Source organism: Vollenhovia emeryi, unplaced genomic scaffold (assembly GCF_000949405.1).
Source record: "Vollenhovia emeryi isolate VEMERY1.0 unplaced genomic scaffold, V.emery_V1.0 DF939207.1, whole genome shotgun sequence".
NCBI classification, from domain to species: Eukaryota; Metazoa; Arthropoda; class Insecta; order Hymenoptera; family Formicidae; genus Vollenhovia; species Vollenhovia emeryi.
The window spans coordinates 588155-614536 of NW_011967159.1; the positions used below are offsets into that span (position 1 = coordinate 588155).

A 26382-nucleotide genomic window follows, 5' to 3' on the forward strand; every position below is an offset into this window, starting at 1 on the left:
CTGTCGTTCTTTGCAATTCGAACGGGCAGGAAGTAAACGTCGCTTACTGCATTTCACGGTATTTTACATCGCGTACGGGAGTGTCCGAAATTTCGCGCGATAGATTTTCGCGAGTTAGTGCTGTGAGTGTAAGTGCAACAAGAAAATCTCAGAGGAGGGAGCAGGCCTAGGCGGCATCGGGCAACGGCAGAGAAATCGTAAGGTAAGTGTCATTACATTTTTGTTATTTGCTAATTGTGCAAAATAAAGCATCTGCTCTGTGCTTTTATTTTATTTATTCAAATGATTCGAACGTGGATTCGAATAAGTATTAGAGACAAAACCATACGTATAAAATTTTGTGAGTTCATATTTAAAAGGAAGACTTTTAGTATTCTATATAATTGTTTTAATAAATACCTATTTTTTAAATATAAAATATAAAGTATATTTAATACAATAGTTTCGATTTTGCATAATTAGTCTATAATAATCGTATACATTTTTGTATTGTTACAGTTTAACATATATAGTTAGCGATGTACAACTTTGCTGTTGCGACTCGTATCAGTGAGTGACAAATTACTTTTATTTTAAATTGACGTTGCGCATACAATTACTTCTTCGCGAGTATACAAATGCTTAAAAATATACAATGCTCGACCACAAACTGCGCATTTTATCGTTTCTAGTATTGATAAAATTAATATCGTTGCAATTGTTTTATGTGAGAAGGGAAGTTCGAAAAGAAAGCTGGCATGTTTAACGAGCGAGAAACGTTTGGTATATTCAAGCGACTTAATTGTCTCGCGCAATAAAATATATTTTGTACGTAAGGAAATAGAACGATTATCCTCTACAAAAGTTTCTCGAGTATTGCGAACCTCCCCAAATAATTCCTTCGAGAATTCCACACGTGAGAAATTAGCTGAGATATCAGTTATGTATAGCATGTGTCGAGCTTTCATAATACTCAGTCGGGTAGTAATATGAAACTATACAAGTGCAACGGAACGAAAGCTCGTTAAGGCGGAGAACTTCATTTAGCGGCGTTATAATTAAACCAACTAATGCTTGTTATCTTGACAGTGAAGCACCGTTGCACGCGAGACTTAATCCGCGTTCATTTATACCGTGCATGCAACTATCCCTTTCGCTTTATTGCGAATCCGTTTCAATGTGACGCTCTTCAACGTGACAATCAGAGTATCCCTTGAGGAATGTAAATTGCGGTTTTGTACATTTTATTTTCCACAGAAATGCCTGCGAGAACGAGAAGGTGAAAAATTTGGATTAGAAACGTCATAATTTTCCCCCTGAATTTTTAATCCTGATCTCGCATTGGAATCCCTCTCTTTTTTTTTAATCTCGAAAAAGTCGCCATCAATATTTAGCGGCGACTCCAGCGGCGGCATTTTTTATGTCATATTAACGACGTGACTCCGAAACTAGCTGCCGCGTAAAAAAATCGCATCATTATATCCGACATAAACAAATCACATCGATTATTCTCGGCGCGAGAAAATGGCGGACGTGAGTTATTAATTCGCGAATTCAGAGCAACGCTGAGTTTGCACGTAATTGCTAGTTAACTGACTACAAATGACTGCGGAAAGCAGCGTAATGCTTTTAATAGTCCGAGATATCGTCTAACGCGATTAACCGACCCTTTATGTTGAAGGTCTTAAGGTCTCGAGGCAAATTGTATTACATCATGTAACTTGGTCGCGTCTTACAGAAATGAGTTCTTTGGCTTTAACTAGCCTGGAAAAAAAGCCTGTCTGGAAAAAGAGCTGAAAATAGTCTATGAACTTCTTACGGTTTTGAAGCGGCTGAAAACTTTCCTAGAGGAAAATCCCGATTAGAATTGTTTCGTAAAGACTATTAAATAGCAGCCAATAAATATCGAATTTAATTTCTTACAACAATATATTTATAAAGTACATACACACGCAGGCCGTTATATTTGGAATATCTTGTGCGCGTAGAGAATGCTTCGTTCTTTATTTCCTTATTTCTGTCTGAGATAATTCACATCTGTCATTCCTAAAAACATCCCCCTAGCGCACTTTAGTGAAAGAGCAAATATTTCGGAGCCATTATCCGGACGTACGAAATAAAATGTCGTTTACTTGAACCGTTCTTGCATGAGATGCGAATTGAATCGCTCATGCGAGCGAAAGGGGAATAAGAAAGGTTTTCACCCTTAGCGAAGAAAAGAGATTAAATATGACATCAGTGGCGGATTCAACGCTTCGGTATAAAAACCGTCACGTTTTATCTCTTCCATATATAAATCATACACGGTTTGTTCTTTTTGTTTAATAACTTAAATTTCTAACTCGTATAAACGCGCGCGCGCGCGTGTGTGTGTTTATGAGAAAAGGTAGGTTGAAAATCTAATGCAACGTTCGAGAGAAATAAGACTTTTCTTCGGCGATGCCAATGTCGACGCCCATGCTGTGAGATTGATCCGATCACCCTGTGTGAGCCAAAGTAACATCATAACGAGCATAACAACCAGAGCGATCTCGGAACTCGTGCGCTCGAAACGTTGCCAGCGGGCAGTGTTGTCCAAAGGAAAGAAAACGGCATTGCACGCACGCATGGCACGCACGAACGCATACGCAACCCGGCAAATGTCTATGTGTTTCAGAAAATGAAATTAATCAAGTCCGACGTGTCGCAACAAAATAGATTGTTTATTCGCCGACAATGCGTATTATTAACGTCGTACCATTTTCTGAATTCGTCTGTATGGAATAGTAAGTCCTAAAATTGTCAATTACCGAAGGAAAATTAATATAATTTTACATTTCGACGCATTTAGTACAGCGCCTTATTAATACTTCTCGTGCTGCTGTACAATACAAATAGTGGAATTCTCCCCCTTAAAATCTACCAAAATTGCAGACCGTGCTTTTCGTGCCTTAAATTTTCTCGTGCGAATCTAACTTTACTTTTGAGAACAAATGGTAATCGTTCGGAGTCAAGATCAAGTCTGGATTGGAAAGTGGAGTGATTGATGGTTCCCTTGAAATCACGTGGTTAAATAGCAACCTTTCCTAAAATTAATATGCACATGATTACGCTGCTGCGTTGTTTTTCTTTAATGACATATCTCGCAAATAATGTATCAAGAAACGTAATATTTTTCTGCGTTCGGTGGTGGTCGCGTTCTTTAAAATCGGTCGGGAGGATCTTCACAGGATCCCAAAATCGCGGGGCTGTGATCTCCTTTCGTGAAATTGTGTCACCTTTCCCGAGCCTTGGTGGACGCCAGGATGACGCCATTCCATAGATTCTCTTTTTGATAGGGGATCACGGCAAATGCCATAGTTTCGCTATTCGATAACAATGGATTCAATAACTTCTTTCTCTCGACCTTTCTAAAAGGATAAAACAGCTCTCCGCAACATCTCACCCGCTGTTCCTTTTGAACCGCCGAAAGAAGTTTGCTAAGCTGACATTATTTATGTTAGATTTTCGCACAGGACTCATAACGCCGTGTCTTTTTACGACATACGTCTGGCTGTTAATTTCGTAGGCTTTTAGCCACTTGTCTCCCAATATTTCTTTCGTCAATACCTTCTTTGTGGTTTTGTAAGCCTGCCGCGGCGCGGTTTGTCTTCAACGAACGCTCTTCCACAATAGAGTTGTTCTTTTTCCATTTTTTTTACGGTAAAATACAAATAGCAACCAAATACTTCTTAAACACCAATGGACCATTTCGTTGAAGATTTAATTACTGTTCGATATTTTCAAAATTAATTTCGATTGTGCGTGTTAAATCCGTTTCTATAAAAAATATCTTTCTCAGCCAACGATTTGAAACGTTGGTGAATCTTGTTCGAGAAATACCCACGATATAATCTTTCGAAGAAAATTACAAACATTTTCTATTTAATTCGCGTCTACATCGCGCTAAAGCGTAGCGATTTTTATGTAACGTTTGTATACGTAATACATCACAGAATATACGAGAGATCATTAAAGCTGATTTGCATGAATTTAAATAACATCGCTGAGTTAAATAACCGACAGCTATTCCTGGCAACCGACTGGCACTTCCGTCATAAGTTAAATTAATTAGTGCCCACGTGGCGGCCGTAATGATAGGCCAGATTAAATTAACTCTCAAGTTTCAAAAATGAAACTGAAGGCGTGATAACGCAATGATAACGCAGCGCACTTTATCGAGGACAGATAAGAGCTGTTTCCATATAGTTGGGACACGGATGAGCGCCGACGAGAGAAGGTCTAACTATAAATAGCGTTAGAATATCCATTTAAGCCTGTACGCACGTTAAATCGATCGACCTCTACCCGTTACAATGAGGTCTTACGTTACTGCTTGATAAACACTGATCTCTTTCCTTGAACAGGAAAATTCACTTATTTATAGCTTCTTCAGTCGCCTGGTATCTAACGGTAATGAACGCGCGGTCCAAAATTTAAGGGTGCATAGTCATATCAAGTTTAGGTGCACTCTCAATCATCAAGAAGATAATAACGCAAGCACTTCGCTTGATACTGTTACAAATTGCGCAACGTGCATATATATTCACGCCAATTTTACTTCAAATTAAATACACACCCAGCGAGAAATAACTCGTCGATCGATATCGAAACGATGTCGAATCGACGTCGTTCGACATTGATCGACGAATTATTTCTCACTGGGCGGAGCGAAGTTAAGAAAAATGAAAAAAAAAACCCGAGAATATAATCGTTAAACCGCACAAAAAATGTAAGCCGAAAAATTGATCTTGTCAAAAAGGGGAGTAAGTTTTGTTTAATAAGCGACTCGTATTTTTGCTTTCGGTTTTGCATAAATCGATTTCTTGTGATTTCTTAATGTGGTAAAAATATTAAAGTAGAAATATCGCATAGCCAATATTTCATATTCGAAATATTTTATTTCTTATGAGAAAATACACGGAAAGAAAACGTTTCGAATAATAGAAACACATATCTCAGAAAATATTCGCGTTTTAATAATCTTCTTTATTGTACGTCTACTATTACCTGCTTAATCTCTAATTCCATATATCATCTTTTTAAAACCTGTCTGTTTTTTAATCTGTATTGCTGCGCATAAAATATTCTTATACTCGGGCAATACTAACACAAGTATCCTGGTTGTAATTTTTTTTATCTTGTTGAAGAAATGGGTCAGTCAATTTTCCACTCGGAATTTTAGAATACACAGGTAATTCGGGAGTTTCGGAAGGAATGGAGCAATCGTGTCTCATCTCCTATTCGTCTTATTTCTCACCCGAAACTCGAATACCATCCGAATCTCGCTGGTATATCGAACGGTTGATATCCGGTTATATTTCTCTCCAAATTTCTGGTAGTAAGAGGATTTGCAGGAAATTGTGTGTCGCTGAGTGCCCGAGTACTCGTGACTATTTTTCGAAGCGGAAAAATTTTCTTTTTGAAAACGGGGAAAAGAGCGGCGAGAACAAAGTAAATAACCGCGTTTACACAAGAGGCGATTTTGCAATATACGTTCCATTTGAAAGAGAGACAGATTCTTCGAGGAAAGAATCACTTTTCTTATTGAAAATGAGAAATAAATGACAGTTTTCAAGTTATAGGCGATCAAGAGAATGTAATTTTTTTTATTCATATTGTTTTTATGGATAGTTATTATTTTTATCCGCCATCTTATTATACGATTTATAAAAATTTAAATGCACAAAAATCGAGATGTTATTAAGTCTTGGTTAATAATTTTATTTCGTCGAATAAAATATTTTACAACGCGTTTAGCACTGTACTATTAAATATGGTTTATTAACTGACACGACAATGACATTGCATAAGATTGAACTTTTATTCATTTATTTATCAAACGCTGCGCAAAATATGAATTATTTAAAATTAATTTCGCTGAATTAATGGCGAAATTTGAATACTAGCAAATTGTGAGTAATTGCAGCGCAGTTTTATCATAAATTTGTGACAGTACCGAGTTGCAAACTGCGGCCGAAGTTAGAATCTAACTGCATTGTATCTCTATCTCTTGCGGCATTACGCACACTGCATAATGTCTTCATTATGCTATATCTATCGATATATACACAGAGTATGGGCCACGTGTAAAATTGCAACATAAATTCGCAATTGTACGTGTGTGCGTTACGTAAAACCCAAAATTCTGGGATAAATAAACGTATCCCGTGATTTACGGAATCGAGAAGCGTCCGAAGATCTCAGTTCAGGTTTAGATTGTGTTAACTCGTTAATAAAAATCGGATTTCTTATACTTTTAATTTTAAATTTTTCCTTCAAACTTTCATTACGATTTTAACAATTTTCGACAACCATTGTATTCTTAATAAATCGATTACTTAATCTAAATGGAAGATAACGGGAGCCTTTGATTTCAGAATCTTTAATATATTAAATCTATTACGTCTATGTCTATTAAAAAAACAGATTATGTACTTTAAAGCATTATTGTTTCTAAACTGACAAAAACTTGATATACAAATTCCACTGCTTTGCGAATTCTCATTTCTTGACGGAATAGCTTCCAAATTTTTCCCGAAGCATATTAAATACAGAGAGAGAAAACTGCACATGCTTCAAGTATTATCGAATTATTCCAGGACGCTTAATGTGTAGCGGTGCTGTTTACTTGAATGCTGCGTATTGCTTTGGCAATCAAGCCAATCCTCTCCAAAGCGGTAGTGCACTTTCGTATTTATTCACGCTCTGCAACCCTTAGCACATAATGTATCGCAAACATCTATTTCCGTCCTTCATTCATACTCGTTTTATATCGTTTCACTGCCTACAATTCGGCTAATAAATACATTTCAAAAACCACGACGCTGCAATGTAAAATACGGTGAATTTTAGAGAATCAAGATGTTGTATCATGTAGAAAACTTCCATATACAGATACAACTACACAGTAAACGATGACTGAGTTTATATTACACAATCTTGTGTCAGGAAAGAGAATGCGCAACTGCCAACGAAAATCGATGCCTAGTGTCTCAAAAAGACATTGCCGGGCACAAACTTAACACAAATTTTGCAATTTAACCAGATCTATTATTTTTTAAATTTGTTAATTATAGACTTTCCGGGGATAGTTTTTATAGATAGGAAAGTGTGTGGATTACGCACAAAATGTTTTTGATGCGAAGTCTAGGACAAATTATTTTGAGAGATAATTTGCATTTTATTGGCGAAATAAAGACAACGAAGCATAAAATTTGAAATCGCGACGCGAAATGTCGCATGAACCCATAAATGAGCCAATGACGGGGCAGGAAGCCCCTAGAACGCACTCCCTGCACTCTCCACGATCAAATTGCACTACCGACGCGAGTGCATACACTTGCTTTAACAATTAATTTTAAAAAGTATCACGTTCTTTTATGAATATTACGCAAGATATTTAAAAAAGTACTCAGACAACAGATAATATTCATCGAACTGACTAAAAATTATATAACCCATTGTGCATTTAACATTAAAATACCAGAAAGAGAAGTAATTTTCAGTTTTATTAATACAATTGCATTTTTGTATAAATTGCGTTTCTTTTTTACATGAATCGATTTCTCTCATCTACAAGCAAAAAATCTTATCTACAAGTTAAGATTACCCGAAAATATATCTAAAAGCTTTAAGTCGCAGATTCAGAGCAGGTGAAAGTCTACCCGGAGAATACATAACAGACAAAATTTCCTAGAGTTATTATGAATTGCCCTACAAAAGTCGTAAATCTCTGTTACAAGAGACAATCGGACAGGACAGATCATTTTCAGAAGTTACACATGTAAGAAGCAATGAAGAATCTCTTGCTAAAATTAATACGAGATTGGGCAATGTAATCGATCATCCCGAGCATTTATATTAGGCAAAACGAGAAAGGCAGAAATGAAATGACAGACTTAACAAAACAGTAGCTAATGGAATGGTGAAGTTAAAATCACATTCGGGAGGTTTTCAAACCCATCAAAATCCACCACGTAATCCCGATAATGGATGCCTTTCTGCTTCGTGCAGCACAAGTAAATATTATCGTCTTAATATAATAAAAACAATTAGAAATATGCGCACAAGTATGGACAAGTTGACCCACCTAATCTGAGCACCTTGAATCCCTTATTTGTCCTCGGCGAAATATGTTAAAGAAAAATATTATTTCTTTCACTTTGCTCGTGCTCTTATTTTTCGGGATCTTATCTCTATCTTTTAAGAACGGAACTACGTAGTTTTATTATCGCGTTGTTGTAAAGTCAAGATTAATTCAGCGACCTACGAAAATATGATTTCTATGTAATGTTGAATAAAAGTCTGGAAATATGTGGAAATAGACATAAATGATGATATAATTATGAAAGTTAATTTTAATCAATTCTCAAAATGCATGAATTTCAATATATTTCTGTATATAATAAATAAAAAATTCGTTGGTTTCCTTAAAATTGTCTGATTAATGTTAGCGCATGCAATCCTAGCACGTTCTCTCGTATTTTCCAGTGTCGCGATCGGTACATTTTATCACAAATGCTACCGACGATAATTTTATCGCGTTAACTCTCACGCGGAGGAGAAACAAGGCAAAGACATAAGAAAAAATGCGTCTAATAGGGCCATAAAGGTAAAATCGCACGTTTCGTGCAAACGTGAATTACCTACTGACCTCAATACAGCACAATTTTCGCGCACGTTTCTAGTAAGCACAGGCAATATCAGTCAGGCACGGGTGTTTCTCCGTTAACTTTTAAATTACCAATTTTCAGCCATATAAAGGACATCACGTAATGAAATTGTTTTAAATTACAAAAACAAAAGTATTTCTTGAGCAATTATTAAAAAATACAAGATAATATTTGCTTACATAATGTTGTCAAAAAGAATTGTACATTTGGTAAAACTCGGTATTACACGGCCACGTCTATTCTCTCACTGAAAATTCTCAGATGCCCTTTAGAAAAAGTCCCACCCTCAGCGAACACTTTTATATTTAACAATTTAATTTTAGCTGTATATATACCCTTTACCTTTTTCTAAATCAATAAACTTAATTTTTTTCATATAAATTAAGACGGGAAACTTATAGTCAACCCAACTGGCTAATTCTTTAATCGATTTATTACACAACGTTTCGACCATATTCTTTTGGGTCCTTTTCGAGTGAAGTTTTTTCATATAAATCATATTTTTCTTGTTGAAATTCTAATTTAACATAATCCTATTCTTGAATCAAATAATAATAAAGACTGTCATAAGATTTATCATTCTTTATTCTTCAAGATTGAAGATTTAAGATTGTATATTAATATTAAGATTAAAGCTTCCCAAAATTAATTGCGCCATAAAAGAAAGGTACCAAATTTAGATATAAATAATTTAAATGTCCATAGCATTTAGAACAATATGGTTTACAGCAATTATCTTACTAAATAATATTCAAGTTTTGGATTTTTTATAAATCTTACTCCTGCATATTGCTTTAATTTTTAGTTTAAAACAGCTAAACATTAATTTTTTTCTATTTAATGCAAGCAGCAATTAAGTCCAATGTTATAAAAAATAAAATGCTGTAATAATATAATTATAAAACAGCATCATATCTATTGAAGTGTATCACTTTAGAAATGATATCTCACTTCAGAAGTTTTTAAGATCGATTTTCCAGAAGAGATTTTAGTTATACGAGTATTAAATTAAAGCATTTTGACGAGTGATTGTCAAATTTTGTTAAGATAATCGCTACTTCCTATTAACTATTATAATCAAGTTATAACTTATATTAGAACTTTTCACATAACAATAAATGAGTAATATTTCCCGATGACAGAATATTACTATCTCGTTTGTAGGTCACTTCGAAAGACAATGTAATATCTCGCAAATTCTGAACATTCCTTAACTAGACCGCGCGTTGGAATAGGAAGTTTATGAAAGATTTATTTTCAAGTTTATGGAAGTTTATTGGAAGGAAATTTCTTCAATATAGTAATCTCTTTCTCGATCTCACTCTCCTCCCCTTCGTCTCCATTAAAAAAAAAATTAATTTGAAGCAAGGGAGTAATATACTATCTCTACAAAGTCATTTGTATCAAGTAATTACAAACATTATGAAAATAATCGAGTTTAATTAATCAACAATATTCTGATATCATTTTTAACGGTAGTGAGAAAAAGAACAATTGCTCTGTAGTAAAATTGTTGCTGTTTCACTTTAACACAAACATATAATTTTATTAAAGAAAATTTTACTTTGAAATTAACAAAAATTAATAGTCATGTTTTTACATATTTTATCCGTATTATACATTTCTCGGCAACAATTTTCTAGAACTTTAAATGCGATTTTCTCAAACTGTATTTTGTGACCTAAATCCAGGCAAATCCTCAATTTAAATGCATTCAGAAATCTTCAAAATAATATCCGTGCAACGATTGTTCATAAAACAATGTGAAACGGCGTACAATTGTGAGAAATTAGAGAGTTGTATATATCGGAAGCGAGAATTATGATGCGACGGACAGAAATCAGATTAAGAATAAAGAGAGTTTATGTCGAAACTCTACGTTACGCTTTCAAATCAAGATTAAATGAACATAATTAAATAATATTTATTAAAACAAGCTAAAAAATAGCGAAGAAACGACTCGACAGATAAATGCATATAGCGAATATAATATGCATACGTCGGTAAAAATCTAATAAACTTAACGTATCTACTACGTTATGCAATAACCGTAGCATATTATCAATATTCAATTATTATAATTAATATGGTAATTAAATATAGAAAAATTAATTAAAGGTATAATAGAATAGATGTTACAATAATTAATATAAATAGATATATGACACTATATTTTAAATATAAATAAATTTATTAAATCTTAAATAATGTTTTAAAACCAATATTATATAGATAATATTTAAAAAACTCACTTAATGCCAATGAATCAATATACATTAACAACATTGAGAAATGGCCATCTTATTTTTTATTTTTCAACTCTGAATCTATAGCAGATCAGGAAAATGTTCAGATGATCGTATGCAAAATCATCAATAAATAAAATGCATCAAAAAGAAAGTATAATGAAATATTTTCTAATAGATTAAATTTTATTATCAAATCGTATTTTGTAAAACGAGGCTCTGATTATACACGAGTGTTAGGCTGGTCTTCTAATTATCCCACGAGTCGCTAATTACTGATAAAGCTGCGATAGAAATGCATTGTGCAAGTTACAGCATCGCACAGTATCGCCATGTTGTACAGTTAATTGCAGCAGACAAGCGATCTGCATTCTATCGAACGCTAGTGTGAGAAATTTCGGTACATTTATACCTGTCTGTAGTACAATAGCGTTTCAGAACTGACGGAAATTCGAATTACCAATCATATATGAATTAATATCACATTTAATAACACGTCCATTAATTATAAGTATTTTTACGCGTGTAAATTTTTACTGTGTCTTATAATTAAATCTACTTCTTGTCCTCGTCGTATTAGGTTCATCATTTTAAACTTTCGACATCACTTTCAGTGACGTCCAAAAATCTCGCAATATACAACTTCATTAAAAATTGAACAAAAATTATATTCTTTGAATCCACCATTTAGAATTTTTACTCTCCTTTTTGTATTCAACAACCTTTAAAACGAAATTTGATATGTTTATATTTTTTCGAAAAAGTAAGTAAACAGTGAACAAGTATTATCTTTATATTTAACTTTATATTTCAGTTTCTTCTTTTTATTTTAGCCATCTATTTCGTTTAAAATGTCACTGTGTAATTTTTTGCAAACAATTCATACTGCTAATTTGCACAGTAAGCTGACAATCTGATTATATGGTACAAGTTTCCAATTACCGATCCTATCGCGACGGCAATCGATCCTTACATTACGCTTAAACGGTGTGGTTATAACACACGTCTCCAGTATTATCGATACAATAAGTAAGTTTAATAATACTATCCTTCGCTACACCGATAAAACTAATTTGAAGTTATAATAATAACAAATTATTAAATTGTCTCTTAAGTATTAATCTTGAAAATACACTAAACTTTCATATTACATTCAAATTTCCTGAGCATTTTCCTACTTTTAAATAGCGAATCTTGAAGAAATTTTATTTGTAGTTAAATAATGTATTAATAAATTGATTTTGTATAATCACGTAATTTATTTATTTTGCACTCAATCTCTTTAGCTAAAAAAATATTTCGTTCTATTATATCTTATTACATTTTATCTTTATATGTAAAATATATTTCCGTGTATAACATTTCAATAAAATATTAATTTATAAATGCACATTCTATTTATATTTTATCTTTAACAATTTACTATATTTTATTATCTTTTTTCAAGAAAAGAGGAGCAACTTAATATGTTTTCATGTAAGAAGTACCGCGTATATCCAAAACACCAAGTAGTTTCTGCTCTAATAACTGGTATATTTTTGTTCCTATTAAATTTCAACCTTAATTCATTAATTCAATGAATATCAATTAGAGAATAAATTGAAGATATTTTAAATACAAGCTTAAATATTAAATACTATATGTATAGTTTACCATTTTACTATTTATTCCGTATAAATTATATAATGTACGTTTGCTCGCCTCAAAGAAGATTGAGTATGCACTAATTGATTCTTTGACATTATTCGTAAATAATCAATTAATTTTTTTAATTTAGCGTTACATCACTTGATACTTTCCAAACCCCTCTTCATTTCCCCTAAGAGATAAAATCGGTCTCCCTTTATCATTAAAAGAATGAGATTGTCGATAATCTCGCATGGTGGATTCAAATAATAAGTTCATAAATTCATAATTAATTAATAATTAATTATGCTCGATTAATTTCCCAATTTAAAAAGAGAAAAATATGTCACTCACTCTGTCTGGTTATCCTCAAAAGTCAGGCTGCCATCGGTATGCATGTATTGCTTGCCGGGTTTCGCAGTGCCCTCCACAGTACGATAAGGAATAATAACGCGACCCCGGGCCCCACTATAGCGTACCACCCGCAGAGGATGCTGACCCACACTCTCCACTAGCTCTACATCTCTCTCGGGAAACCCAAATATGCCGCTGTGATCGTCATCCAGGATCATTACCGTTGCCAAGCTCGGCGAGACGAGCATTGCTGGCTGCGACACGTTACTGAGCCTGAAAGTCAAAGGATGTCAACATTAATTCATAAAAAAATTATGCTCACCCGTCAACAGCAGATATCACTTGTATAAATTCCGCACAGTGGCGCAATAATATTTAAAAAAAAAATAACGCTGTAAATTATCATAACTGTTTTGTAAGGAGGGAAAAGGAGTAAATCGTCTTTAATGCACGTCGGACACCAACCTCGTCCTTCTGCTTCAAAAAACTCAAAAACACTTGCTCGCGTCTCGCCGTCTGTTTCAGTTCCACGCGCTTTGTGAATTACAAGATATTATTCTGATATGACGTACACCCTCACAATTTTTAGAACAGACGTAGATATGTTAATTTATATAAGCGTTATTTATTAAGCTCTAAATTTCAGTAATGACTAATGTACCCAGCTCTCGAGTGTTCTCTCGTTCTTTCAAATTAACATTTGACTGCCTGACTCCTAATTTGCAGATCGACGAATCTTTTATTTTCTACCTGAAAATGACGTTCAATAGAATACTTTAATCAAGTTCGCGGATAAGCTAGTCTATAATTTTGACGTTGAATATTCGCCTTTCAAAGGAGCATTCATTCAAGATTTTATTTTTATCCGGCGAATTTCTTTAACATCGTTCCTGAAATACTTTCTCTGTTACTTATTTTTATTATTTAAAGCCTCACGTTCTTTCGATGATAATTTTTATAATTAATTATTTTCTCTTTACAGTACTATTTTATACCATTTAATTTTTCATTTACAAGCTGTGAAATTATTATTCAATTTACACTATCTATATTTTGTGCATATTTTCTTTATATCTGGAGGAAAGTCCTCCATTAAGAGATAGATTCCTAATATGAGATAGCGGAGTTTCCGCTAAATCAAGAGGCATCGTCGATTGGTTTCATCATGAATTTATTGCCCTTTGAGTGAAATCTGTTTAGTGAAAAATTGATAGTTGGATCGTGTAATCGTTGCGAAAAAAGATTTGCGATTGCATTTGGACGCTGAAAACTTATCTCACATTAGACTCCTATCTCATAATAGAGCATCTTTCCTCTAAATATAGAAATGAAACATCTTTAAAATACGCTGGCATAACGTCTCGCCGTGCAATATGACTTAATGATACAGATATCGCTCTGTTACCTTTCATTACGACAATTCGAGTACACGCGAGAGACAAGCTCGTATTGTGACAGCTTAAATCATTTTTAGATCTCGTTTCAGAATTATAGCAAAGATTACAAGGTAACAACAATAGTTCTCTCCTCGACCTATATCGCTAATAATCAGCGCAACTCTATTACTACGATTGATGCAAAAATGTGCAGTACGAATTAACTTCTTTGTACGTTATTTTCTTCAATTTTCCTTAGCCGAATTATCAAGTACGTATATCAGCACACGTTTTACTTATAGATTTAATTGCGCGTGCACGTGTGGTTTCCGCGCGACCCCGAGATGCAATCTCTGACATGCGATAATTTTGCAAAGTTGAAATAATCGGGTCATCTGGCGAAATCGACACGAACCTGCAATCCGAGCGTAAAATAAAATAATCTATTCGTTCTATTTACATCATTACATTTAAGAGAAATATACGTATTTCCGAGCTTCCAAGGAAAGAAAGACGCGAACAGATCGAAGAAAGGATAGAAACACTGTGAGAAAAATAGATTTAAAAACAACACATTAAAAACTAAAATTCGTTTATCATCTAAAAATGTATCTTTGTGACACAGAGCCGTTTTATCGCGATTCCTTTTCAAAGCACGTTGCTTTAATTCCAAGTTGTCACATATGAATATGCGACAGAAAATTCCGAAGAAAATTACGAGTTTTTAGCATTTTTAGATATCGGTGAGTTTATATAACATTTTTTATTTAACGATGTTAAATAAAAAAATTACAAATACGCGTGTATATACAACATTATTTACAAATTAATGGTAAACTATTACTTGTTGTGTATTTTATTATCCATTTTATATACATAAGATACATAATATTATGTTAATTTAAAAGATACATAATAATATCAAACATATTTATTAAATGTTTTGATAAGCAAATCAATTCAATATAAGAAATACAAAATAATAGAGTTAAATGAGTCTTTTAATCTTTCAGATTTTTAAATGTGTCTTTATATCTTTCGGATTTGTGTAAACTACATAAAATACTATTAGCAACGTTAATTCCATTAAGAAAAGCCGCGCTAATAGCCACTCTTAATGTCTTTCATTAAGTCAATCAATAGCAGCTTATCCACTGATTAAATTGCAAATGGTACTCGTTTGAAATCAATTGGATGATTGCCTTTGCATCGCTGATCAATGATCTGTGTTCGCAATACACTATACATACTCTAAGAATCGTGATTCTTTTAAAGGTAAATTGAAGTAATTGCAGCTCTTAACTACTTAACACGGCAATTATATTGAGTGTCTCATCGCGTTGATGACAGACTCTTTAAATAAATTACAGGTCAATGACCTCAATATAAAAGAATATAGACACACGTACTTTATGAGTCGAATAACTGGAAATGAAGGATTTGTCGCAAACCAAATTTATGCAAGATTAAATAAAATACTTATTCTTTGTTTAACTTCAGGTGGGCTTTATAATAAATCGAAATTTTTGTTTCAAGCAAGATATAATTATTAAAATATTTAATGTTAAAACTGCCACAACTTGGCAGAAATGTAACATGAAAACAATGAAAAAGTAATATCGATAAGAGGAACGTCGATAAAAAAAATAAAAAATAAGTTAACAAGAGAAATATCGCCTTGTTTACAAAAATAACTGATATCGAATATCTTGGCGTAATTCCGATAACTTCAATAACGTAATTTAACAATTTCAAGCTGTATCTTTTCAGCACCAAAAAAAACTCAAAAATGCTGAGGACGTCATATATTTTAATTAAAAAATTATAATTACCATAAATCTGATACAAAATTGATTTTTGCATAGACATGTGTTTGTATTGTAAACTTTGAAGTTGAAATTCACTTGGCATATGTATTTTAATTTGTGTTAATTACGAGTAATGCATAAAACGAATAATATAATGATATTAACTAGTCTCTATTTTAATGTTTGCACAACTCATTATACTGCCTTACTTTTATTAATAATACGAGAACAATTAGCCGCAACGACATTCTATTTTTACCATTATCCTCGTTTCTGCAGCGTTTAAAATACTTGCGATAACCGTTCTCATATCTTGTCGCTAGAATTCTCGTGGAATTCCGTAACATTATATATATTGTACCATGACAAGTTGCGAAAAGTGAAATAATAAATTCACTGACCTGACATAAAAATGTTCGTCCTCCTCGAACAATTCGTCGTCGATAACCGAGAGCTGGATGGTCTTCATGGTCTCGCCGGACTCAAAAGTCAGAGTGCCCTTGGCACTCACATAATCAGATCCGGCCTCGGCGGAGCCATCTTCCGTGCAGTAATCCACAGTGCAGGGTCTACTGAGATCACCTCCAGCCCTGGAAACGCCCACCTCAAAGGTTCCAACGTTCTCCATCACAGTGTAATGACCAGGTTCGAAAAATACTCTCATGGCGTTGACTTGCTCGATATCGATGCTTTCCGCTTCGGCTTTCTGCAACTCGGCCTTGACCTCGCTAAGGTCGCTCTGCGCTCTCTCGCTGATCTTCCTGCTGAGGTTGCCCGCGCCTACCATCTTCCTCGTTGCCTGCACTCTGTAAAAGGCCCTGCTCTTAGGGCCCTTACCCAGCACTTCCTCGTGCGCCATCACCTCCAGCTGCTCCAGAGGCAAAGTCGGATACTTTTTACGCAACTCCTTCAAGGTATTGATGTAATCTCTACGAGTCTGCTCGAACTCTCTCGCTTCGGGGGAATCGGCGTCGGCTAGGCGGTCCACCATGCCGTGAAGACCGTCTTGCTGAGGCTTGATCTCCAGCTCCACCCCCAACTCGGAGTCCGCGACCTCCGCCTGCACGATTACACCCCGCTTGTTCATTCGGTAGCCCTTGTGCAGATACTTGTAGATCAACAGCCGTCGATCAGCAACGTAAGCCGTCAATACCGTCGCCGGGAAGAAGGAGAAGGTCAGGATGCCCTCCCAGACCTCCAGCACACCGGGGCTGGAAACCGCCAGGATAACGTAGAGCCAGACGTAGGCGAAGATGCTCCAGGTGGCGGTGACGAAGAAAACGCGCAGGTGCTTTATCTTCCGGGTCTCACCGTTGGGAATCACAAACACGCACAGGGAAATGATAACAAAAAGATTGTAAGCGGCGGAGCCGACGATCGTGCCCGGGCCCAGCTCGCCCGCCTGAAAGTTCTTCGCCCAAATCTCGATGATGGACAGCAGGATCTCCGGGGCACTGCTGCCGAGCGCCATTAAGGTCAGATTGGCTACCGTCTCGTTCCAGACTCGCACTATGATGATTTGCGGCTCCCTCCCATGACGGCGCACCACCAATTCCTTCTCCTTGGACGTGATCACCTCGATGGCAGCCATGAAACGGTCGCTAATGATCGACACGCCGATAAACAGATACAACAGCAGAAAAAAGTACACCAGGCCCCGAAAGACGACGTCGATCAGATGCAGATTAGCCACCGGCTGCCAGAGCGGTATCACTAGGCCCGGCTCGCAGCGCACCGAGTAGTTCCCAGACATATTGTCCAACTTGTATGTCGAGAATTGCGACTGGTGCTCGGCGGCGGTCTCTCACCAACTTGTCTGCCGTCTCTTCGGGAATGAAGCTCCGCTCGGCAAAATCCTCTTCTTCATTCAGACTAACGAGCGATCTTCCCGCGGCGTTATCTTGACTCGCGACTTGTTGTCCGAGAGAATGAAAAAAAAACAAAATTCGAAAAGTTTACTTGCCCTTCGAGGAAAAGGGCGAGAGGCGAAACAGATTACTTTTTTCTTTTTCGAAAAAGAACGGTCGGAGAGAGCGAGAGAGAGAGACAGAAGAAAGAGAGAGAGGAAGAGAGCGAGAGAAAGATTTAAAAGACTATTTTCTCTCGTTTACGCGAATATTTCGCTCTCCGTTACACCAACGCCAATTAGCAAACCGACGTTCGCCGTTAGACGCGGAAACGCGAACGAATCCAATCTTCCGCGTGCGAGAACAGGCGTGTTTGTTTTTGCTGAAAGAAGGGCGATGACGCTTCGGAACTTGCCCGCGGACAACGGTGATTACACCATCAGGCTCCAATGTTGCGCGGGTCGCGCGAGCTAATTTTCCCAGAACTTTCTTAGCGAACTAATCTCGCTCCCTAATCAAAGTCTTCGACATTGTTTCCCCCCCCCTCCCCCGTGAAAGCTGACCTTGGTGTATTTTTGTCTGTACCGCCCGGTCCTACCCCGCACTCTCACGCACTCCCGCCCTGCTAACACCCTTCTCTCCTTACGCACCACCCGCTCTCGCCCCCAGAGGGTCAGGCTGGAACCGCACGAACAACACTGAGAGAGGGTGTATCGGCGCTGGGAATCGGCTACCGATGGAACCCACCGATATTACCGCGGCAGTGAGCTCCCATCACGAAGCGGACCCTCTGACATGACGGGGTAACAGAACCGTACCGGGCCGCGCTCGAACGAACACTGAGAGAGGAGAGAGAGAAAGAGAGGAGGCTAGAGGAGAGAGCCGGCCAGACCGAGTGGGGAGTGGTGTCTCGAGCTAGCCAGACGTAGCCACCCCATCTCTTCGCCCTCCTCCTCGCCCTTTAGCCTCCTCTCGTCTCGCTTCTAGCCGCGTCCTCGTCGGCGCCGCGGTGCGCCGGTCTTCTCCATCGTGCCGACGGTATCGCCGACCTTGTCGCGGCGGTGCCGCCGTCCTTGTCCGCTCTACAGCATCGGCGGTACCTCTCTTCTTGTCAACCTCGTGACGCTCCCCCTCCGTCTTTCTTCACCCCGCCGTGCCGACGATACTCTCCTCCTCGTCTACCCCACTAGCTCCGTTTACCACCGCCCTCGTCGCGTTACCGCCATCCTCCTCGCCTGCCGCGTCGCGCGGGCGTTCCACGTCTTCGTCGGGCTCTACCGCACCGGCGATACCACTACTCTCCCAACTCTACTCGCCAGGCGGTATCTACGCTCTCATCGTTCGCGAAGAAGTGCCGCCGCTCTTCGCGTATCTTTCGCGCATCTCTCTACCCTACGCACAGTAGTTTCTCGCGTTCGCTCGTACGCGGGGTGTAACGAGGATCTGTCTATCTCTCTCTCTCTCTCTCTCTCTCTCTCTCTGCCGATCCCCTCCCTTTACCTTTTCACCCATCGCTTTTTCTACACCCCTCGTATTTATACCGCTGTCCTCGTCGAACCCTAACACCCTATCTATATTTTCTTTTTCTTCCCCCTCTCTTTCTCCCACCCTCCCCCTCTCTCTTTCTCTCCCCCTCTCTTAGCTCTCTTTCTCTTATTCTATACCAGGGGTGGCTATTGCGTGGCGGCAAGTTTCACGCGCTACTCTCATGATATAATGAAAAGATTTAATTTGACAAATGTAGATAGATTGTGCGTCCGCGTCTTTTCTTCCTCGTAAAATCTGCATCTGAAAAAGTAGAAAATGATAAACCAAAATTATTTTCCCTCCTCGTACGCGTACATGTGGAGAAAAGGGGTGAACGAGAGGGTGCAGAATGAGAAAGGAAAATTAAAATGAAGGCAGAGTGTTAAGACAAGGACATAAAGGACGGAATGTAGAAAAAGTGATGGATAAAAAAGACAGTAAGGGGATTATATGGAAGAGTAGATGCATTTTTATTTTATATTTGAAAAACAAAAGTACATATTTTTTATTAAAAGAACAAAATATATGTTGACTGCTGTCTGTCTTCTTTACATTCTGTATATCATTTCTACATATATTAACAATTTTTAAGTTTAGTTTTTAGCAGTTGCAGGAATTTACAAACAATGTGTGTGAGGGAGAAGAAGAAGAAGGAGAAGAAGAAGAGAGAGTAAAAATAAGTATTTTCTTAATTAAAAATTATTTAACTAAATTTCAGGAATGATTTTTAAATTTTAATTTGTGTGACCAAATAATTGACAAGTTCATCCTCGACTGGTGATTCCGAATTCTTTGCAGTTTCTTTCGAACATAATTTCTTTTAACTATATCCTTCTCTTCCTTATGTAAGTTCAATTGAAACGAGTTTCCGGATATCACCTTCCGTATGGGGTGAGTCCCATAAATAATTAAATTTTAATTACTATTGTCCTAAATGAATCCATTCAAATTGCCCTCGCTCTTCTAAAGTCGTTATCTTCTTAGATCCTTTCTCCATTCCTCTCTCAAACTACCCATATATTTACTCATCCTCCCCATGTTCTCGCCCTTCATTATGACTTGCATTCTTTCTCCTTCACCCCTCAAAGCCAGGAAAGTGTGCCATTTAACATATTTAAAAAAAAATCGAATCTTTACGATAATATTTATTATTAAAATTTTCTTATTAATATTTGTAAAAGCAACGTAAACCTTTTGCATAAATCAATGAAATAAATTTTAGTATAAAACGTTGCGAGATCCTATATTAAAATCACAGCGTTAGAATAAAATTTTCGATAAGCCTCTCGAAATCTTACCCTCTTTTGAAGCTCCTATATGCGCTATTGCTTTAAACTCGATCCTCGTCACATTGGGGTGTCTATCCTCTTCCCGTGCTCGTTGCACCGCGCCCTCTTCTCATACCTCGGTTCCCCCTACACGATTGCGCATGTGCGCCACCCGCAGGGTGCGCAAGCAATATCCTGAAAGGGGTAGAAGCTCACTTCGGTATCTAGCATCTAGCTAGCACGGTTAATTCTAGATCAAGTGTAATAGCGAATTTACACGGACATGGAAAGTAATTGATTACAATTTTTACAATTATTTCCAATCGATCAATGAAATGGTAATTATATACAATCAGTTCTCTTATTATTGACATTTATTATTGCAATTTTTACCCAATAATTATGAAATAAAAAATTGTTTTCATTAAACAGCTTCATTACAGATTTTCAATCGATACTTTGCGATAAAAATGTTTTTAATTAACGTAATGAATCATTCTAATTGCCAATTACTGTTAAAAAGCAATTCTCTTAGAATTATGAAGAATTTAACTAAATTGCATTAATTATTAACAAAATACTACACTCATAGAAAATAAATGAAATATCAATCGATAAAATCGATACGGTTAATTTTATAATTTTTATTTATTCTTAATTAATAAATCCGAATCTCATGAAAGGCTTTTTTTTAATCGACTTAATAATGCATACAATCAAAATTACATTTGCGGAATTTGCAATGCGATCGCTTTGATTAATGATTAACGATTTTATCGTGATTGATGGCGATCGCAGTTTCGGATACATTTGATATTCCGATTTTTAATACGTATTATATATATTATGCGTTATAGGTACGAATGTTATTATATTATATAAACATGATCTAGATATAATTTAAACGCGACGACAGAAACGTATATTTAACGAACTTTTACACGTACGTGAAATGCGTTTAATCCTCTAGGACTTTGCAATGCGAAATGAAAGAAAAAAGTGAAATAAAAGATTTACCTTCGTGGAAATCGTAGCGATCTCTAGAATTTGATATGCACGGGCTTAAACACTGTGCTCATTTCTTTCACTGTGTTTGCATTTATTTCGCGATGTCGTTAGCTCGCGCCGAGTAAAATAGGATAAAAAAAATATTAAACGCGTCAAATTAAAAAATTCTTTCAATAGATAAAAGATATGCTGTTAGATCATTTTATAACTAAACTGTTAGCTTTAGAATAAGAAGTTTTTAGCAATCTCTTCAAAGTATAAACAACTTCGAATAAGTTAAATGTTTAATAAATGTAACTGCTACAGAAGAGAAGAGTTGTGTAAAGGATACGTAATGAATCTAAACAAGTGATAACAATGAGACGTAGGATACATATAAATTTTTGCGCAGACATAACTCCACACTTGATAATGCGAACAAGTTTATTATAAAACCCATTTGTTTTAAAAGACATAAGCATCACAAGCAGAATACGCATGTAATTACGCATGAATGTTATATAATTATCTTATAGCAATACATAATAATGCATGTCTTAAATGATCAAGCTTATAATAAAGCACTAGCTACAATGGTATACTTTTAAGTACAGTCCTTATGTAATGAAATCAAAGAACTTATTTTGTTTCAAATACTTCATTTTAAGCGTACGCACACTATAAAGTGACAACGATTATTTTTTCGGTTTTATATGTAAAACTAAATAAGTATCGTGACATTTGTCGTAACAAACTTTATTATGTGTTTGAATGGTGAACAAATAAAATTGTTTACAAATTTACGTACTCGCTAAATGAGTTACACAGTGAAAGATGATTTCAAAAATTTACATTAGCAAAACATTGCAACCGATATACGTTTGTTATTTAATACAGTTTGGTATGAAGCGTTTTTTAATCTTTCTAAAGGATATTTAATACAAATAGAGAGAATCTCTGAAAATAAGTACTGTAAGGTGGTATATTTTTCTAAGTGGTAAAAAGATTTCATATTGTAACTGTTCTTTTTTCACCAATACGTTTTAATTCAATACCGAGAAATTTAATTTTTGTCTCATCTCTGTTTCTAATATTTGTACAAAATGCGTGGGCAATATTTTTTAAATGAAATAGTTAAATGTTTTCCCAGTCGTTAAAGAAAAATTTCACCATGTAGTTTACCTTAGTTAAAATAATCCATTTCATTTTTAACGTATTTTGTATAAGATGTATGTAGGAACGAGACTTAAATGATTATACATAAATTCCAAAATGGTTATTTTAATTAAAAATACTTAGGAGTAAGATTATCACTTTGTTAGTTCCATTCATCATCGTCTATACCATTTTCATTATTATCTTCCTCTTCCTCGCACTGGCACTTGTAGTCAATACGGATATTCGTTAAATGCACATTTAAAGATTCTGGAAGTGAATGGAAAGATCTCGCTTTCAATACTAGCAAGGGATTCTCATCAAGATAAATATTTCTCAGCGTCTTAATGTTGACCAATGACATGCTGTCCAGTTCGGTGAAGTTATTTCGTTCAAGATGTAGCTCTGTGATGGCCAACGAATATCCCCAATGTGGTGGTAGATGCTTGAGTAGATTGTTTGAAAGGTCCAGATGTTGCAGGTTTTGAAGACTGTAGAAAGCTCGGGCCTCAATGGTGGTTATGACATTGTTTGATAAATATAAAAATTCCAAATTTCTCAAGGAAGTGCAGAAAGTGAGATAAGGAATTGCGCTGATGCGATTCCCAGACAGATCCAGGGTCTTTAGATTATACAGCGAGCAAACATCCGGTACTCTAACAAGTGTATTATTAGCCAAAGAAAGAACACTTATCATCCTAGTATTATTAAAAGTGCCCATAGCCACATCAGAGATCTTGTTGCCTGAAAGGTCTAACTCTAACAAATTACTCGTCTCACTGAAGGCATCGAGCGATATTTCTGAGATCAGATTGTTGGATAAAGCCAGCTTCCGTAATTCGAAAGCGCCTTTCAAGGGTATGGATTCGTCTTCGCAGTTCTCAAAGCATACTTGGGTAATAACGTTATCATCCATATTGAGCTCCTGTATGTTCCTAGAATTCATAGACAAAATTAAAACGAAGAAACAAATAGTATTAGCAATAATAGTAACAATAATATTAAATGCAGTAACAACAATGGTAGTAATACAACAAAGACAATAGTAACAGCTATAAAAATGACAAAAGTAATAATATAAAATTCATAACTAGAATGGTAATAACAGTTATTAAAATAACAAAAATAATGAATATTTATAATAATAATAACAATGCTAACATTACCAATAATGACAATAACAAAAGTATAGCAATGTCAATTTAAAATCCAGTTTTTTATAAATACAAAAATGTTTTTAAATAAAAAAACAATTTTAAATATTTATACCTGAGTTTGCCTTGTTTGATTCGATCAATAAAATTTTTAGCCAGATGAAGTTGAGTCAACGTTGCCGGAAGATTGTCAAAGACGATGTTACTGGAATTGATGCTGTTATTGCTCAGATGTAAATGAGTCAAGGAAGGCGTTGCTATGTGAAAAGGTATTTGAAAATTTCCTAATTGATTGTTGCACAAGTGCAGATATTTCAAGTTTGGAAACGGTTCATATTCCGTCAGCATGTTTGTAACTGGGTTATTGAAATCTCGATTGTTGTCGATAATCAACGTCTCCAGCTTGTTGTTTCCGATCAACGCCAATAGCTTTTCCTTCGGAATTTTATTCCCAGAAAGGTCCAGATACTTCAAGTTTCGCATGTTGCGGAAAGCGAATGGCGAAATCTCGTTTATGTCATTATCATCCAGACTGAGATTAATAACGTCATTGCTGTTGATAAAATCTCGACCAATTTTCTGAAGACCGACGTTAGAGAAACTGAAGATATGACTATGAGGGATGCAGGGGTTTACAGGTGGATGGATTGTAGGATGAGGGTAGATGTGTGATTGTCTAGTTGTACCGGAAGGATTATCGTCCAGATGTCCAGAGGTTGGAAATAATTTTGTATAATGCCTCTTGAAATCGAAATCTTTAGTTCTGTTCTGATAGTGAGCTTTCGCTAGATAGATGATGACGAAAACGAAGACAATCGTAAATTTGTAGCCTAGCGCCATCTAAAAAAGAAAAAAATTAAATAGACAAATTAATATATTTAACAGTAAGAGTAGAAAACAAACTAATTTGATATATTTTTCTAGAGAATTAATAAACTTAGTTTATTGATAATAAACTGATATAAAATAAAAAATTAATAAAATAATAATAAAACTGTAATGAATTTTTAAAAGAAACTACAACTTCACGAAAAGTAATACTATATATACAAATAAGTAATAAATTAAATTAAAAAATTAGGAAGAAGAATAGCTTAGTTATTATTAAACTTACATAAAATATATGGTAATAGTAAAAATATAAATTTGTATATTAACAGGGTTGGGAAGTAACTCGTTACTTGTAAAGAAGTTACAGTTACAGTTACTTTTTTTGGCAACTCTAACTTAACATCGTTACATTAATGGTTACTTTATATATTTTTTAAACCTCCACAGATCGCATTAGGCCTTGCATTTATGCATAAACGCCTTTATCGACGCTTTACAATTCAAATGCAGATTTGATATTTTTTTTTTCATTGCAAGAAAGTAACTGCGAAGTAACGATTCGTTACTTTTTAAGTAACTGTAACGCGTTGCTTTTCAGAATTGGTAACTTAAGTAACTGTAACTAGTTACATTTTTTGGCGAAAAAAACTTTAAGTGTATAACTGGATACTTTTATAAAGTATCTTCCCCAAACCTGTATATATTAATATACATGTGTAATATTTAAAAAAGCGGTGTGAAATTTTGCAGCTATACATATAATTCATTAAAAAAGAAAACTATAATATAACTAAATAAACTAACAAAATGAAACAAAGTAAATCTTTCATAATAAACAGTATTTTTCTATTTTGACAATGTAAGTTATCTATTCACATCTACATACCTTAAAACAGAGAATTATATATATATTAAAATTATATGCAACAATTATTAAAATAATTGCAGAGAGTTTTAGTGTATTTTTTTATTACTTATGCGAGAGGCATTCTATGTGTCAGTCTTCCATAATTACAGTGAAACAATACTTAATAAATTCTGTATAAGATTTTCAATTCGAATATAAGATAATACTTAGAAGAACAATTATTTAAATCTATTTATATTAAACAATCAATAAATAGTGTACAAACATAAATACATTATAGATGTATTATAAAAAGTTTATTTATATGCTCTTTATATGAAAATAAAATAATAATGATTTCGGAGTAAGTTCTAATAATTAGTGGGATACTCACTTTGCGGATAATAGTTGTGCGGTTTTTATTTTCAAGTTGTTAAACGCTTTTCAAATACTTCTCACTCGCGGATTAATTCACTCAAGCGGTCTAACACCTTTTGTCGCAAGCGGGCAAACTGATCTTCTTATATACCGAGGATGGTCTTCATGGGGTCCGTCTTCGCGTAATAGCAGTGCCGTCCGAATAACGCATCGTATCCACCAGTTGAAAGTAACTCATTCATATTAGATTAAGTTTATTTAATTAAGTACAGTTCGAGAGATTATATCTCATTATGTATAATATAT

At 35.3% G+C, this 26382-nt stretch overlaps 2 protein-coding genes across 5 annotated transcripts in view; both read right to left on the minus strand.

Annotated features, from left to right (window-relative positions):
- LOC105561438 (sodium/calcium exchanger 1) overlaps positions 1 to 18870 on the minus strand; it is a 60221-nt gene extending 41351 nt beyond the window's left edge. For 2 of the 4 annotated variants that reach the window (XM_012011422.1, XM_012011420.1), the window contains exons 1-2: positions 16484 to 18664; positions 12899 to 13171 (exon numbers count right to left, since the gene is read on the minus strand). In XM_012011422.1, the coding sequence (XP_011866812.1) occupies positions 12899 to 13171; positions 16484 to 17835 (1625 nt within the window). In that variant the 5' untranslated portion in view covers positions 17836 to 18664. The other 2 variants (XM_012011421.1, XM_012011423.1) reach the window with 2 other exon arrangements.
- Positions 18871 to 22137: 3267 nt separating this feature from the next.
- On the minus strand, positions 22138 to 26227 carry LOC105561439 (leucine-rich repeat-containing protein 15-like). Its single transcript, XM_012011424.1, has 3 exons — positions 26093 to 26227; positions 24136 to 24860; positions 22138 to 23801 (listed from the first exon to the last, which is right to left on the minus strand). The coding sequence occupies exons 2-3, from the start codon at positions 24858 to 24860 to the stop codon at positions 23030 to 23032; spliced, it is 1497 nt and encodes a 498-aa protein (XP_011866814.1). The 5' UTR covers positions 26093 to 26227; the 3' UTR covers positions 22138 to 23029.
- Positions 26228 to 26382: the final 155 nt, after the last annotated feature.